General features: G+C 44.4%; 1 protein-coding gene across 2 annotated transcripts in view; it reads right to left on the bottom strand.

Moving 5' to 3' along the window:
• The window catches only part of SERGEF (secretion regulating guanine nucleotide exchange factor), a 255,637-nt gene extending 247,728 nt beyond the window's left edge, over nucleotides 1-7,909 (bottom strand). Inside the window, exons 1-2 of one of the 2 annotated variants that reach the window (XM_073347362.2) lie at nucleotides 7,680-7,909; nucleotides 472-610 (exon numbers count right to left, since the gene is read on the bottom strand). In XM_073347362.2, the coding sequence (XP_073203463.1) occupies nucleotides 472-610; nucleotides 7,680-7,715 (175 nt within the window). In that variant the 5' untranslated portion in view covers nucleotides 7,716-7,909. The remainder of the gene's footprint in view (nucleotides 1-471; nucleotides 611-7,679) is intronic. The other variant, XM_073347361.2, reaches the window with a different exon arrangement.
• Between the last annotated feature and the right edge of the window lie 7,140 nt (nucleotides 7,910-15,049).

The following is a 15,049-nucleotide window of genomic DNA, read 5'->3' as shown; positions in this document are numbered from 1 at the left end:
CCAAGAGAGATGATGCTAACATTAACATTGCTCCCCCTCAGTGTTTCAGAGGGAAGTCTTTCATCCCATTCACTTTCTCCTTCAAAACCTTCCTATTTCCTAAGCAGCCATTATTTATGGTAGAACTTTCCAATCAGGGGTTTGGACACCACTTAAGGTAAAGTGCCTCTCTTCCCCCCAAAGTAATGAACCCTCTTGCATACTAAGCGGGTAGAACAGGCTAAGAAATAATTATCACATAATCATAAAATGACCATTAGAGGCAACTGAAATAATATAACTCCCCTTCAAAACAATTCAATTCATTGGCAGCAAATAACTTTTCCACTTTGCAATTACAGATTGGCACTTGCTAGAAACTGCAATCCACACTTAGGTGGCAGCACAGCGCTGGGAGAGGCCCAGCAAGAAGCTTCTCATTCAGAAACATGCCAGCCCTTGCATTACATATGTCATGTGAATGTCTGTTACCAGTAATAACTGCAGAGTGTCCTCCTCCTCCAGCAATGCTCTTAATGTTTTGATGTTTGCAGGAAAAATCTTTCAGAGACTGGGGCAACAGCACATCGTCTTTATGACCAAGGCCGAGCTGCCCATAGCTGTTTGTACCCTTTAAACACATACAGAAAAATAAAAATATGAGAGAGCTTTATTGATAAAGCAATTTATTAGCCTTTAATTAGAAATGGGTTTATTTAGGGTTTGCAAAAACTCAACTTGTCCGTATTTTGTTATGCAGAACCTAGAACACAGACACCTTGGATCTTAGGCCCATTATATGCAAACCCTTTAAAAATTACTGAGCAGGCATCAGATAGTGCCAGTTCAACATGCCTCTGCCATTAAACAGCAGCCAATTTTATCCACTAGCGCTTAAGAATTCACAAGATTGCGGTGAAGCTGAAAGAGATGAATACTGCATGTATAATATCATACAGTTTAAGAGCTGTATTTTATTCAAAGAGCAGCAGGTCCATTTAAGCACTTTGCAAAGGTTGTTGGCACCTCCATCTTTAAATCTTGCACTCTTACATGAATTTTGTTGAGGAAATTTTAAAAAAAAGGAGGGGAGTACTGATTACGAGTAAAGAGGTGGTATTACCACTGTACATACAGTATTTGTGAGACCATTCTGGAATATTCTGTCCGGTTCTGCTGTCCACTCTTTAAAAAGGACGTTGACAAATTGAAAAGGGTTCAGAAAAGACGTACAAGAAGGATTTTAGGTCTGGAAAACCTGCATTTACAGTGAGAGACTAAAGATCAATAGAGCCCTGCAAATCTGCAGCTATCCACTTTGTATCTGTGGATGGGGATATCCACAGACCATGTTTGCAGATCGCGGATGGATGCAGATCCAAATTTTATATCTAGAGCCCTGCAAATCTGCGGATATCTGCTTCATATCATGTTTGCGATTGCAGATCAGATGCAGATACAAATTTTGTATCCGCCCAGGGCTCTAAAGATCGATCTATTTTCTTTATTCAAGACAGGGTTAAGAGGTGACTCGATCATAGTCTGTAAGTATCTACATGCATCCGATGAAGTGAGCTGTAGTTCACGAAAGCTTATGCTCTAATAAATTTGTTAGTCTCTAAGGTTACTCCTTTTCTTTTTACGGATACAGACTAACACGGCTGCTACTCTGATATATGGGGACAATATTTCTGAAGTAGAAGTTCTTTAATCTAGCAGACAAAGGCATAACACGATCCAATAGCTGGAAGGTAAAGCTACACAAATTCAGACTAAAATTTGCAAGATGCAATATTTTCACAGTAGTTACGTAACTGATGCAGGAATCATTTGGTGAAATTCTATGTCCTGCATCATTCAATTACATGATGGTCCCATCTGGTTTTAAAATATATTAGTTTAATTTTTCTCTACTGTAGCCCGAAATATTATTAGAAGCAGATTATAATTTCCTAAGAATATTTGCACTGTAAACTAGAAGCCTGAGTGAGCAAATGGATTGAGACAAAGTGGCAATTGTTGTATTGCGCATAATATTTAGAAGATGCATGGCAATGCCTACAGTATGCATGTAAAACTGTAGCAGATACACATACAACCTGTTATAAACCACAAACATATGGATTAAAGTTACTATGTAAAAGTGTAAGAGACTGCATTAATAAACTACTAGGTATTAAAGAATATAAAAATGTGAAGTGCCTAACTGCTGGCATACAAATGCAGGATTCTCCATAACTAGCACTCATATAAAAAATATTTGCAATTGTGATCAATACAGAATACATATTTATCACAGCAATCGCTACATCTGCCATGATGTATCTTAAGCAAGGGAACGCCTGTTTTTAGAGAAATATCGTAGGTAATGCAGAATGTTTTACTGTACAGTATAGGGACTGATTTTCAGAGCTGCTGAGCAAGGTTTATACTACATTTTAAATCATGGGAAAGTTTCAGTTCACAACTTGAGATGCAGAAAAATAAGGCAGTCAGCATCACTGATGCAGTCCATAAAGCTGTGGGCAGTCAATTAAGTACTTATGTTGCCCTCAATACCATAGTTACTGAGCGCCTCACTCCCCTTCCTGAATTTTAGTCTCACATCATCCCTGTCAGGTAAAAAGTATTATCCCCATTTTACAAATGCAGAACTGAGGCAAAAAACAGATTAAGTGATCTGCTCAAGATCACACGACAAGTCTGCGGCTAAGCCAGAAACTGAATCTAGGTCTCCTGAGTCCCAGTCCAGTGCTCCAGCCATTACTAAACCATCCTTCCCACCATGCAGTGTCAAATCAATTCCAGTGCAGCTTCTCATTCAAACAACATGGACTGCCATAAGGAAAACTATGAATGGTCTGCACTGTGATACCATACATAGTATAAATGGCCACCGCTCTCACTAATTTACCAAATAAGTCCCTAAGCAGAGACCGACTGTGAACATCTGGCTGATTATTTTAAAAAACAGCTATCCTATTTCTCTATGCCAAAATTTGCTTATTTTTTGCATGCATCTGTTTCCTTATCATACAAACCCTCAAACCACAGAGTGATACAAATGGCATAAGCTGTGTTCTTTTTATGGAGCCCTGGGCTTGTCAAATATTCCACAGAAAAGCTGTTGAATATTTTCAAATTCCTTTTTATAATTATACAAATAAAATGTATCCCTGGCTAACTAAGAAAATTTGGCAAGATAATTTGAGGCACTTTGAGCCAAATTCACTACTGATGTATGCTAGCATAACTACGATGCTATTCATCGAATTGTGCCTCAAACATATCAGTGCTGAATTTAGCCCAGTGTGCCTACAACTAAAGAATGTGTAAGGCTTGTTAGTGTTAAAATTATGCATGCAGTAATTATGCTAATAAATGTAACCGCCCTCCACAAAGTTTTCATTAATGTACATGCTCTCTCAGCATAATACCCACACAATGAGGTAAGAAGCACATGCTGTCTCATTTGGAAGTTGGAAGTGGTGAAATGGAAACACTTGTCTCTCATTAGTCAGCTCTTTCAACTCAGACAGGGCATAAAGAGAAGCTACTGGTATATTTATAAGCTAAAACCAAGCCAGCTAAATAAATAGCACGAAGTAATCACCAAAAATAAAATATGGGAAGTCTTAAAATGTCTTTGAGGATTCTCAGCAGCATGAGTTGATAGTCAGATCAGCCAGACTCATGGACTGCTATCAACATCAGTGCCAACAGCACATTTCCTTGCCTTCCACAACATTTTTAGCAAACACCTGGTCCTGGGTGGTGTTGACCTCAGCCCAAAATTACTGCCCCCAAGCAGAAATTAATCATTATGATTTTTCACTGGCCCTTTTCCACCTCAAATCCCCTGCCTCATCTGGGTTCCTTCTCTCTCCCACACAGGTTATGGAGCACCTGATCTCTCTTAAAGAGAGATGGTATCAATAAGAAATTAATGTAGCAAATTTTAAGACTGTATCACAAAAGGGCACTTGGATGGAGAGGTCAAAGTTCATTTTAGGGATTTGGGCTGCACTCCATGGCCTACAATGAATGTGTGCATTACATTTCAAGATTCCAGCTCAACAGGAAGCTAGAAATTGGTGTTAATCACTCCATTATAAATAGTACATATAATATCAGATGGTTTGGGGATTTATCACTGCTCACTAATTGCACAACTCTTCTTGGAAGGAAACTCATATACACACTGCAAAGAGTATAGCACAATTAGATGATGAAAATAAAAGGGCAAGGTGAGATGGTAGGAAGAGAGAAGATGGATACCTTGGGCAGTTAGCAGCCTTCAGAATGGGGGGGAAAGGTTTCCAGTTGCCTGAGGTGCATATCTCCACTTACTCTTGCAAATTTGTATGATGACTATTTTTGACCAATATGGCTACTGCACACCAGAGTTTGTGGATGAGTATCGGAGCAGGTAGGGCCAACTATAGCTATCCACACCATGCCTCCGCTGTCCCTTTATGCACCACAGCTGAAATCCTGGTCCCATTGAAGTCAATGGCAAAACTCCTCTTGACTTCAAAGGGGGAAACTTTCAGAGGAATTGGTGTCCACGAACCATGCAGATATTTGAGCAGAATGCAGACTGACAATCAGCAGCTATCATCTTTTTGCAAATGGGTTGTGGCATGCATAGCCCATTGGCTCCCTCTTCCACGGTGTAAAGGCCAAAGGCACAATCCGCTACTAATGGATTATTTTTGTTGGATACCACCAGGTGACTATTATCATATGACACATTGCAACGATGCACTGGAGAGAGTACATTTTCAGGTGTCTATTCCCAGAAACCTTTAAATAGGGTTCTGAACAGACATGCCAAATCCATGAAAAAAAAAAACACAGAAATTGGGCTTGTTTTTGGCTTAACTGGCTTGTGAGTCACTTGTTAGCTAGTTTTTGGCTTGTGGCTTGTTGTTTCTTTTTTTTTTTTATCAGCTCCCAGCAAGTGGGGGCAAAGGGGGGAGAGAGTTGGGGTGCACGGCGGGCCCACCCCAGTCCCAGACTGCACCCATGGTGGATCTAGTCACATAGAGCGTTGGGGTTCTTAGGGATTGGCTTGTTTTGGCCTTGTTTTGAAATGGGATTAGCTTGATTTTTTTGGCTTATTGTGAAAGTCAGGGTGCTTACTTACCACGTAAAAGTTGGCAACTGTGGTTCTGAGCAGCAACCCCAATTTGGCCTTGAGTTGGTTAATTTCACTCTGTTAATGCTTAGCAAAGCTATAAAGTAGCAGAGCTGGCATAGGAGTGTCAGCAGTCTCCGGCAGACATCACATTCAGCTTACATTTATACAGTGATCTTCACAACAATAAGAAACAGAAATTTGATGTCTTTTTTAAATAAAAGCTTAAATTCTGCAGACACTGGTGGCATAAGACCGCACACTTGCCAGAGCAAACTCCTCTCTCAAACTCCTAGGAAGGATTTCTTTTCAAAAACTTTGGACAGTAGCAGTTCTCAAAATACACACAGCTGCTGAAATTCTGACTGCTGGGGGGGGGGGCAGGGAAGGCATAATATAGAATCTTTCAGAAAATATATTTTATTTCTGAACTTTTTCAGATGGGATCAGAAAAGGGAGGATCACAAAGATAAACATTAAAAAGGAAGCATAGAAGCACACAATCTGTTCTATGCGAAGATTAACAAGGTAGCTTCAGAAACAGAGAACTTAATACAACCATTACAGCCTTTTACTATTTATTTTTAGCACTTTTATTCAGTGTGGTATGTTTGTATAAGGGGATGTTTTGCTAGCACTCAACCGTACAAATGGCAATGCCCATAATGTGTGCCCTAGAATTGCATCAGGAGTCGCAAAGGCAAACCCACAGAGTTCAACAATGCAACGCATAGCCATACTCACATTTAATGCAGGCAGCCTGAGGAGACCACTGGACCCAGTGTGCAATGTTCCCACTTGTTATAAATCTAGGCCTTGACCCTGCAATTGTGCACACGGGTGAACTGCTGTCCTTGCAAGGAGCCCTATCATAGGGGCTGGAACTAGGGGTGCTGCTGCACCCACTGGCTTGAAGTAGTAACAACCCCACAAATACATGGTTTCTGCCTTCAGCACCCCTACTGCAAAAACAGTTTCAGCACCAGTGAGCCCCACTGATTTCACTTGGGCAGCAGCCTGCCCATGCACAAGGAGTGGCAGGCTGTGTCCACGCTATGCCCTGTAATCTTCTTGCATAATCTCTCTAGATCAGTGGTTCCCAAACTGGGGATCGTGAACCCCCGGAGGTTTGCAAAACGTTACAGGGGGTTCGCCAGAAAAATTTCATGAATGGTGGCCAGAGGTCCCCAGCCATTGGAGGCAGCAGGTGGGACCTGGTTGCAGGGCAGACAGCCCGAGCCCCAGGGAGAGTGGGGAAGGGCAGTTGGGGCTGGCAGCCTGAGCCCTGCCCCTGTGAGTGGGGGAGCCGGCCGCCCGAACCCCAGCGAGAGCGGGGCCGGGCAGTTGGGGCTGGCAGCCCAAACCCCGGCGGTCAGCGGGACCTGCAGCCCGAGCTCAGTTGACCGAGTCAGTCAACAGGGTCCAGCAGCAGGAGCCCCATGGAGTGCAGAGAGAATTTAAACTTAAACCCCTGGAAATATTCATTTTTAGGAGGGGGTTCATGAGATTTCACAATTTAGTGAAAGGGGTTCGCAGGCTGTTAAAGTTTGGGAACCACTGCTCTATATTAAACACAACAGTGGCTGCAATCTGCTCAGTCTACTTTATGCAAGACAAAAAGAAGTACTTGTGGCACCTTAGAGACTAACCAATTTATTTGAGCATAAGCTTCATCGGACGTAGCTCACAAAAGCTTGCGCTCAAATAAATTGGTTAGTCTCTAAGGTGCCACAAGTCCTCCGTTTCCTGTTGCGAATACAGACTAACAGGGCTGCTACTCTGAAACCTGTCTTTATGCAAGACAGGGGCAGCTCAAAGGACTCCTGGAAAGTTCGCAGTTTTCCCCACCCCTCGGCTTTGCAGCCCCGGCTGCTACAAGACTCCAGCAATCCCCCATTCCTCAGACCTGCCACAGCGAGGCTCCCCAGGCAGCGTAAGGGCATGGGCTGGGCTGTCGACTCTCTGTGAGACGTCTGACAGATAAAAGAGCAGAAGGGGGTGAAGCCTATTTACACCGTTCTGCCGTGACACCCACGCGCTGCACCAGCCCCCGCTACTGCAAAGCGCGGCATTTGGGGCTCGCCGGCAGGGCTACTCCGCGCTCTGCCCAGCCCTGGGTGCGCGGCTAGCCCCCTCTCCACCACAGCCCCCGACTCGAACGAATGGTGCAGGGGTCCCACCCCGGCCTGTGAGGGCCACGCCTGGGGCTTCGTGAGGGGGACCCGTCATCCCGCCGGCAAAAGGCTCCAGAAATCACGGCCAAGGGGCATCTGCACGCGGCACAGCACGCAGCCCCCTGCAGGCACAGAGGGCTACAGTCCGGCTCCTACTGGTGCGGGGGTCGGTCTTTGCTCTTGCAAAGGAGCCATAATTTTGTTTTAGGGAAGGGGAAATTGCTGGGGCAGGTACAAGGGCCGGGGGGGTGAGAGAGAATGGGAGGAAAATACCTCCCCGGCCTCTGTTTCGTCTCTCCCTTTTCCCTGCACAGGCAGCAAAGCAGCCCCCGGCAGTAGCCTCCCCTCCTCCGCTCAGGGCGCCTGCCCTGGAGGCACCGACCTACCCAAGCAAACAGCGCCCGCGCCCGCGCCGCCTCCATGGGCCCAACCCGGCGACCCCGCGCAGCCCGGCCCCTTCCCGCCTGAAGCCCCGCCTGCGCCGGGGCAGCGCTCGGGTGGAGAGGACGGGGCGGGGAGCTCGGCTGGGCTACAGGTAGCCGAGCGCTCGCTGCTTCTTTTCACCCAGGGCCACGCGTGCTGTGCGCGGCGCCTTGTCATTTCCGGAGCCAGCCTTCTCCGGGCAGGCCCGAGCTCTCCCCCGGGGGGACTTTTCCCCTCACGCACACATAGATCCGTCACGCTGCAGCTAGAGACAAGGAGCCGCCTCACGGCCCAGCTCCCATTCCTGCCCTGAGGCCTCTGGCGTCTGGGCACTGCCTGCAGCCAGCAGGAGCGTCGGTGCTCCTGTCATTCAAGACTGCGACAGAAAAACTTCAAAAAGGGACTCCAACCAGAAGCTGCTGAGTTGGAATTAATTTGCAAACTGGACTCCATTACATTAGGCTTGAATAAAGACTGGGAGTGGATGTGGCATTACACAAAGTAAAACTATTTCCATTGCATCCGATGAAGTGAGCTGTAGCTCACGAAAGCTCATGCTCAAATAAATTGGTTCATCTCTAAGGTGCCACAAGTCCTCCTTTTCTATTTCCCGGTGTTTATCTCCCTTCCCCCCCCCCCAACTGTTCCCTAGGCCTTCTCCTCAACTGCTGGAAATGGCCCACCTTGATTATCACTACAAAAGGTTCCCCCCCCCGTAGTAGCTCACATTACCTGATCACTCTCACATTGTAGGGAGAGCTGTTGCTTTGGATGAGCTATTACCAGCAGGAGAGTGAGTTTGTGTGTGTGGTTTTTGGAGGGGGGTGAGGGGGTGAGAAAACCTGGATTTGTGCTGGAAATGGCCCACTTTGATTATCATACACATTTTAAAGAGAATGGTCACTTTGGATGGGCTATTACCAGCAGGAGAGTGAGTTTGTGTGGGGCGGGGGCGGACGGAGGGTGAGAAAACCTGGATTTGTGCTGGAAATGGCCCAACTTGATGAACACTTTAGATAAGCTATTACCAGCAGGAGAGTGGGGTGGGAGGAGGTATTGTTTCATGGTCTCTGTGTATATAATGTCTTCTGCAGTTTCCACAGTATGCATCCGATGAAGTGAGCTGTAGCTCACGAAAGCTCATGCTCAGATAAATTGGTTAGTCTCTAAGGTGCCACAAGTACTCCTTTTCTTTTTGCGAATACAGACTAACATGGCTGTTACTCTGAATCCTTTTCTTTTCTCCTTACAGTTTGTATGGTAACACCCATTGTTTCATGTTCTCTGTGTACATAAAATCTCCCCATTGTATTTTCCACTGAATGCATCCAGTGAAGTGAGCTGTAGCTCACGAAAGCTTATGCTCAAATAAATTTGTTAGTCTCCAAGGTGCCACAAGTACTCCTTTTCTTTTTGCGGATACAGACTAACAGGGCGGCTACTCTGAAAACGTAAGGTGTATGCTCAGGGCCTCTGACTGCAGGAGACACAGACAACCTTCCATTTGGCCTTTCCTACTGTTGCCGGCACCCAGTGCCGAGAGGCTGAACAACAGCTTGAGTTGGTTCGTTACCCGGTGTGCTGCACCCAATAATCACAACGGGGTGGAGAAGCAGAAAAGTTTATTTGAAGCTTCAAAAAGGTACAGGGAGAATAAAATCTCAAATCCTGCACAACAGAGCAGGAAGTTACACAGGCTTTTATACATCCTTTTTCCCAGCATACTTATCCAATAGCAAGCTGCTCCAAGTATCCATATAGCCAGCCAATCCAGTTCCCAGCTAGTTCCCTGATTCTCTGTATCATTTGTTAAACTATACATAAAGCTGCTTTATTCAGCATTGTTCTTCCATATCTCCCCTGTTTGGCCTTGCTTAGTTTCAGGCAGTCTGACTCTGCAACATACTGTTGCAGATTCTCAGCATAACTGCTGTGTGTGCCTCCAGGCGGGGGGGCCAAGGACACTTGGGCCTAGCACGCAGAGCTGCTGCGAGTGCCTTCAGGCAGGAGGGGGTGGGGCAAGGACACCTGGGCCTAGTGCGAGGGGGCTTCATCGACACTCGTGGTCTTCCATCCCCTCGAGTTACCTAGTGGCCATGCCCCAGTGTTCCCAACACTACCTTTCAGATGCTTACCTTCAATCTTCATAATGTTCTTCAAACATGGGGGGGGGGGTTAAATCATATAAATGTGATTTACAAAAAAAAATAAAAATTAAAGACCGTTATGGTGGTTTATTTAGCTAGATCTAGAAATAGCAGTCGCATTGTCTTTCCTGTTGTGGTTTTTGCAAGATAGGATAGTAGTTGGTATTTTAACACTTGCCCACAATTTTGTATTAGCTATTTTGATATTACACTTGCAAACTGCCAAATGGCTAATAGATTATAAGCTCTTTGGAACAGGGTCTGCCCTTTTGTTATATGTGTGTACAGTGCCTAACACAAGCAGGGCCCTGATCCTACCATACAAGTAAATCATCATTTGTCACCCACAAATTAATACCATATTGAGAGATTATATGCTTTGTTCTCTGTGGTATTTTATGTGAACTGTTGTTGTGGTATAGTCCAAATTTTTAAAAATCCAGAATTATGCTAAACCTTTTGTTATTATTTAAATATTCTTGACTATGACATCCCAGTATGGTGTCAATTGTTTAATCCCATATTCAGCTTCATCTGTTTGTTGTACTGTCTCAGACTTCAGTTTATATACAGAGGACCAAATTCCTGCTCATGTCTGGATTTATGCCCCCAAATAAACACAAGTTTATTATGCTCTTGTGGCTATTTTGAACTATATTTTGGCTGCCCTGCACAGAAATCCGTGCAGATTATACCTGCCAGAGGCAAACAGAGGGTCTGTCGTGTCTCTCAAGACTAGAGGGGCTGAACTAAAAAACAGAATATGTTCACCAACTATTAAACCCTGCCCCAGCATAATGTGCAGAGAGTCAGCCTGATGGTTTTAGGGAAGCCAAGACAAAGATGCATCCTAAGGTAGCCCTCTTGTGTGTGTGTGTGTGGGCCCATAATAATAGTGGTAATAATGTGTTTGTGATAACAATATCAAACTCTATATTAATAAGCAGGAATGTAGGTAACTACCACATTTGAGACCTTAAAAATCCTTGGCTTCAAAATTTAAAATGGTGACTAAACTGGGCGATTCCCATTTACTAGGAAGCTTGTGCAGTCACAGTGGGGAGAAATTCACCTCAGTGAAGGTGGGGCAGAACTAGGCCTAGGTACGATTTAAATCGCAATTATGACACCAGTACAGCGTTTAAGTGAGATTTGTGCAATGCATAGGCAGAGGGTGAATTTTATTCAATATGAGATAAAACAAGCATGTACAGCATATTCATTCAAGAGTTACCAATTGGTGCAGATTATTTTGCGGTACTGCTCCCATTGAAGCCAATGGCAAAACTGCTATTACTGTCAAAGGGACCTGGATCTGGCCCATACCTAAAGCATGTTTCTTGCTTAGAAATATTTGCTATTTTATTTACCTATTTGTGGCAGCATCAAGCAGTGACATTTCTTGGATTCATGGGCACCAAGACTAAAAGACAATGTGAAGTATCTCAGGAACAGCATGTTAGCACCAGTCTATCGAGGTAAAAGAGAAGAGCACTTAGTGTAGTCATTTACACCTGTGTAAAATGCTGCCAGACTAGTTTGGTAGGGTTTTTTTACATTCATTTTTCCCAGGTATAACTAGCTATACAAATTATAAAGCTTTAGAGAATCAGATGCCTTTGTGTGTAAGGGGTCTGATTTTGTCCCAATTAAAGCTAGTGGCAAACCCTGCATGAGTATTATTTCTATTCCAGTGGCACACTGTGACATTCTGTACCTTGGGGGAGCGTGCTGTAACCCCCATATTCCTCATTTTCATACAATCTTGATCTTACATATAAAGCATGCCTTGTAAGGTATCAGGGGAAATATTATGATCTGCTGAAAGTCATTTCTCTATCCGTATATGTGTATCATTCAGGACTGGCCTTACCATGAGGCGAACTGAGGTGGTTGCCTCAGGTGTCAGACTGAGGGAGGGACGCCACTAGAACCCAGAGTGTAGACAATTGTATCTGCTGCTGGGGCATATGTATTCTCGCTGCTCTAGCTGCACAGAGATGGTGAAGTGCTGGGCTGGAGGAAGAAGGGCACAAGAGACGTAACAGGCAGGCAGGAGAAAAGGTGAGAGGGAATAACAGAAAGCAGCAGGAGCTGCAGGGGGAGAGAGAGGAGGAGGAGCCTCCTTTGAGCATAAGCATCCGATGAAGTGAGCTCACAAAAGCTTATGCTCAAATAAATTTGTTAGTCTCTAAGGTGCCACAAGTACTCCTCATTCTTTTTGCAGATACAGACTAACATGGCTGCTACTCTGAAATTAGGGAGCTTCCTTTTTTTGCTGCTTCCCTGAACCCACTTGAGGAGAACAGGCAGTCAGCTGAAGTAGTAGGAGCCAGTTAGGCCCTTAAGACGTTGATATCTTTCTTCATCCAGGCCCTGCTACCAGCCTGCTTATTTGTCCCCTTCACTTGAGTGTTGAGAGCCACTGTAGCTGGCACAGAACAGCAGTAATGCATGAAAGAAGAAAACGCCCCTCTGGGGCAGCATTCAGAAAAAGAAAGCAAGCAAAGGAAGCTTTTCTATCCAAGCAGGAGGGAGCTCTCCTGAGGTACATAGACACAAATGTTCACGGTGAGCCTTCCGGCCCCAGTGAGGATGTGAGTGGTGAGGAGATGCCTGATCTTCCAGTTAGTCAGAGTGCAGGTGACCTGGCAGCTACTGCAGCATCCATATCTCCATCTTAAATGGATGTAACCATGCACATTCCTGAAGAAAAGTGTAGATCAGAGAAGAGTGGTGGAAGCGCAAGAAACAGCTGCTGCTGAGCTTAGTTCCTTAAGTCTAGATGATCCAGAACTGTGGACCCACTTGAGCAGTAGCCTGAGGGACTTCCTTGTAGTGCATGGGCCACAGCAAGTGAAAAACTTCATGTTCCCCAAAGACAATGAAAATAGAAGTTTCCATCCAACACATTACTAGCGTGAAATCCCCAATGGTGACAAAGTGGAGAGGCCATGGCTTATGTACTCAAAAACCCAGAAGCTGCATCCTGTTTTTGTTGCAGATTCTTCCAGTCTAATGTTCCAGCCACATTGGGTTCTACAGGAACAAAGGACTGGAAAAATCTGGCTAGAAATGTGTCATGCCATGAGAAGGCAGCAAATCACCAGAGAGCATTCCATAGGTGGAAAGAGCTTGAGATGAGACTAAAGGTTAAAGGCCACCAAAGATGATCAGCATCAAGAGACAATTGCATCAGAGTCTCTTTACTGGCAAAATGTTCTGAAAAGGCTCATTGCCATTGTGAGAGTGCTTGCTACCCAAAACCTAGCACTGCATGGCACTTCAGATAAGCTTTATGTGCCAAACAATGGAAACTTCCTTAAAATTGTGGAGCTGATGGCTGAGTTTGATGCTGTATTCCAGCACCTAAGAAGAGTCACCCCCCAAGAAATGTACACACACCACTACGTTGGAAAAACAATTCAAAATGAGATCATACAGTTACTGGCAACAAAAGTCAAACAGAAGATTGTTGCAGATCTGAAGTCAGCAAGATATTACTCTGTTATTCTGGACTGCACTCCTGACATCAGCCATACGCAACAAATGACTTTATTGGTGCGTTTTGTAACAGAACCTAGTGAAAATGTCCCTGCAATTGTGACTGTCAGAGCATTTTCTAGAATTTATTGACACTGATACTACAGGAGCTGGTATGACAAATGTGCTTCTTGAAAAGCTGGAAGATACGGGAATTGTGATAGCTGACATGAGATGTCAGGGCTACGATAATGGTGCCAACATGAGAGGAAAGAACAGAGGAGTGCAGACATGGATCCCAGAGTTAAACCTTCAAGCTTTTTTTGTCCCATACAGTTCTCATTCATTGAACTTGGTGGTCAGTGATGCAGCATCAGCTTCTAGTGAGGCTGCTGAAATTTTTAATGTAATTCAAAGCATCTTTGTATTTTTTTCTACATCAACTCATCGATGGCAAATTTTGAAGCAACATCTGGGCACATCCTCTCTGACACTGAAACCATTGAGTGCCACATGATGGGAAAGTCAAGTGGAGGCAATAAAGTCTATCACACAGCAAATTGGGAAGATAGATGATGCCATAGTTGCCCTTATGGAGGATAATGCTATGACAGGAACTGTTTGTGGGAGAACAGTGGCATTGGGAAATGGAATCACCAGAAACATACATAACTTCAAATTTCTGTGTGGCTTAGTGTTGTGGCATGACATACTATTTGAAGTAAATGTTGTAAGCAAGAGACTCCAAGGTGTTGACCTTGATATATCTGGAGTAATGGAACAACTGGACAAAGCAAAGTCATACCTACAGTCTTACCAGTCAGATGAGGTATTTCAAAACGTTCTGAAAAGTGCACAGAAGTTGGCAGAGGAACTTCACACTGAAGCTATTTTCCCACCCATTCAAGTCTACAAGAGTCACCGAAGAAGATGACATATTGATTACGAGGCACTGGATAATCCCATAAGAGACCCCAAGCAACAATTCAAAGTTGAATTCTTTAACCAGGTGCTAGATTGTGCAATACAGTCAGTTGAAGCATGTTTCATGCAGCTCAAGGAACACAACAGCATATTTGGGATGTTGTAAGATATTCCAGAACTCCTCACTGTACCTGAAGAAGACCTACACCAGCAATGCAGGGCACTAGAGACAGTGACACATGATGACATGCGCGATATTGATGTGAGTGATTTAGGTAATGAACTGAAAGCCCTTTCAAGATACATTTCAGCAGGATCAACTCCAAAGGCTGTTCTGGAATATATGTGCACAAATAAGATGACCACCCTCTTTCCAAAAGCTTTTGTTGCCCTGCGCATACTTCTAACACTTCCTGTAACAGCTGGCAGTGGAGAACGCAGCTTCTCCAAGCTGAAGTTAATAAAAACACATCTACGATCCACAATGACACAGGAGAGGCTGGTTGGCCTTGTAACCATCTCAGTAGAGCATGAGCTGACCCAGACTGTGGACCTTCAGCAGGAAGCAGTTCAAATCTTTGCAACCAAGAAGGCATGGAAAGCACCACTTTGATTATTCAAACAGATAAAAATGCCAGTGTTTACTATGCAGACAAGAAAAGTTAACTTTCAAACGCCTGAACAGCAAATGTGTTACTTAAAATTTTTGAACAAGGCATTTTAAGTTGTTAGTTCTCCTTTATTGGGGTAAGTAGCAGAGCAGTACTATGAAAGGAGTA

The sequence above is a fragment of the Lepidochelys kempii genome, chromosome 6 (genome assembly GCF_965140285.1).
Source record: "Lepidochelys kempii isolate rLepKem1 chromosome 6, rLepKem1.hap1, whole genome shotgun sequence".
Classification (NCBI taxonomy): Eukaryota; Metazoa; Chordata; order Testudines; family Cheloniidae; genus Lepidochelys; species Lepidochelys kempii.
This window is presented reverse-complemented; position numbering and strand designations above follow the sequence as displayed.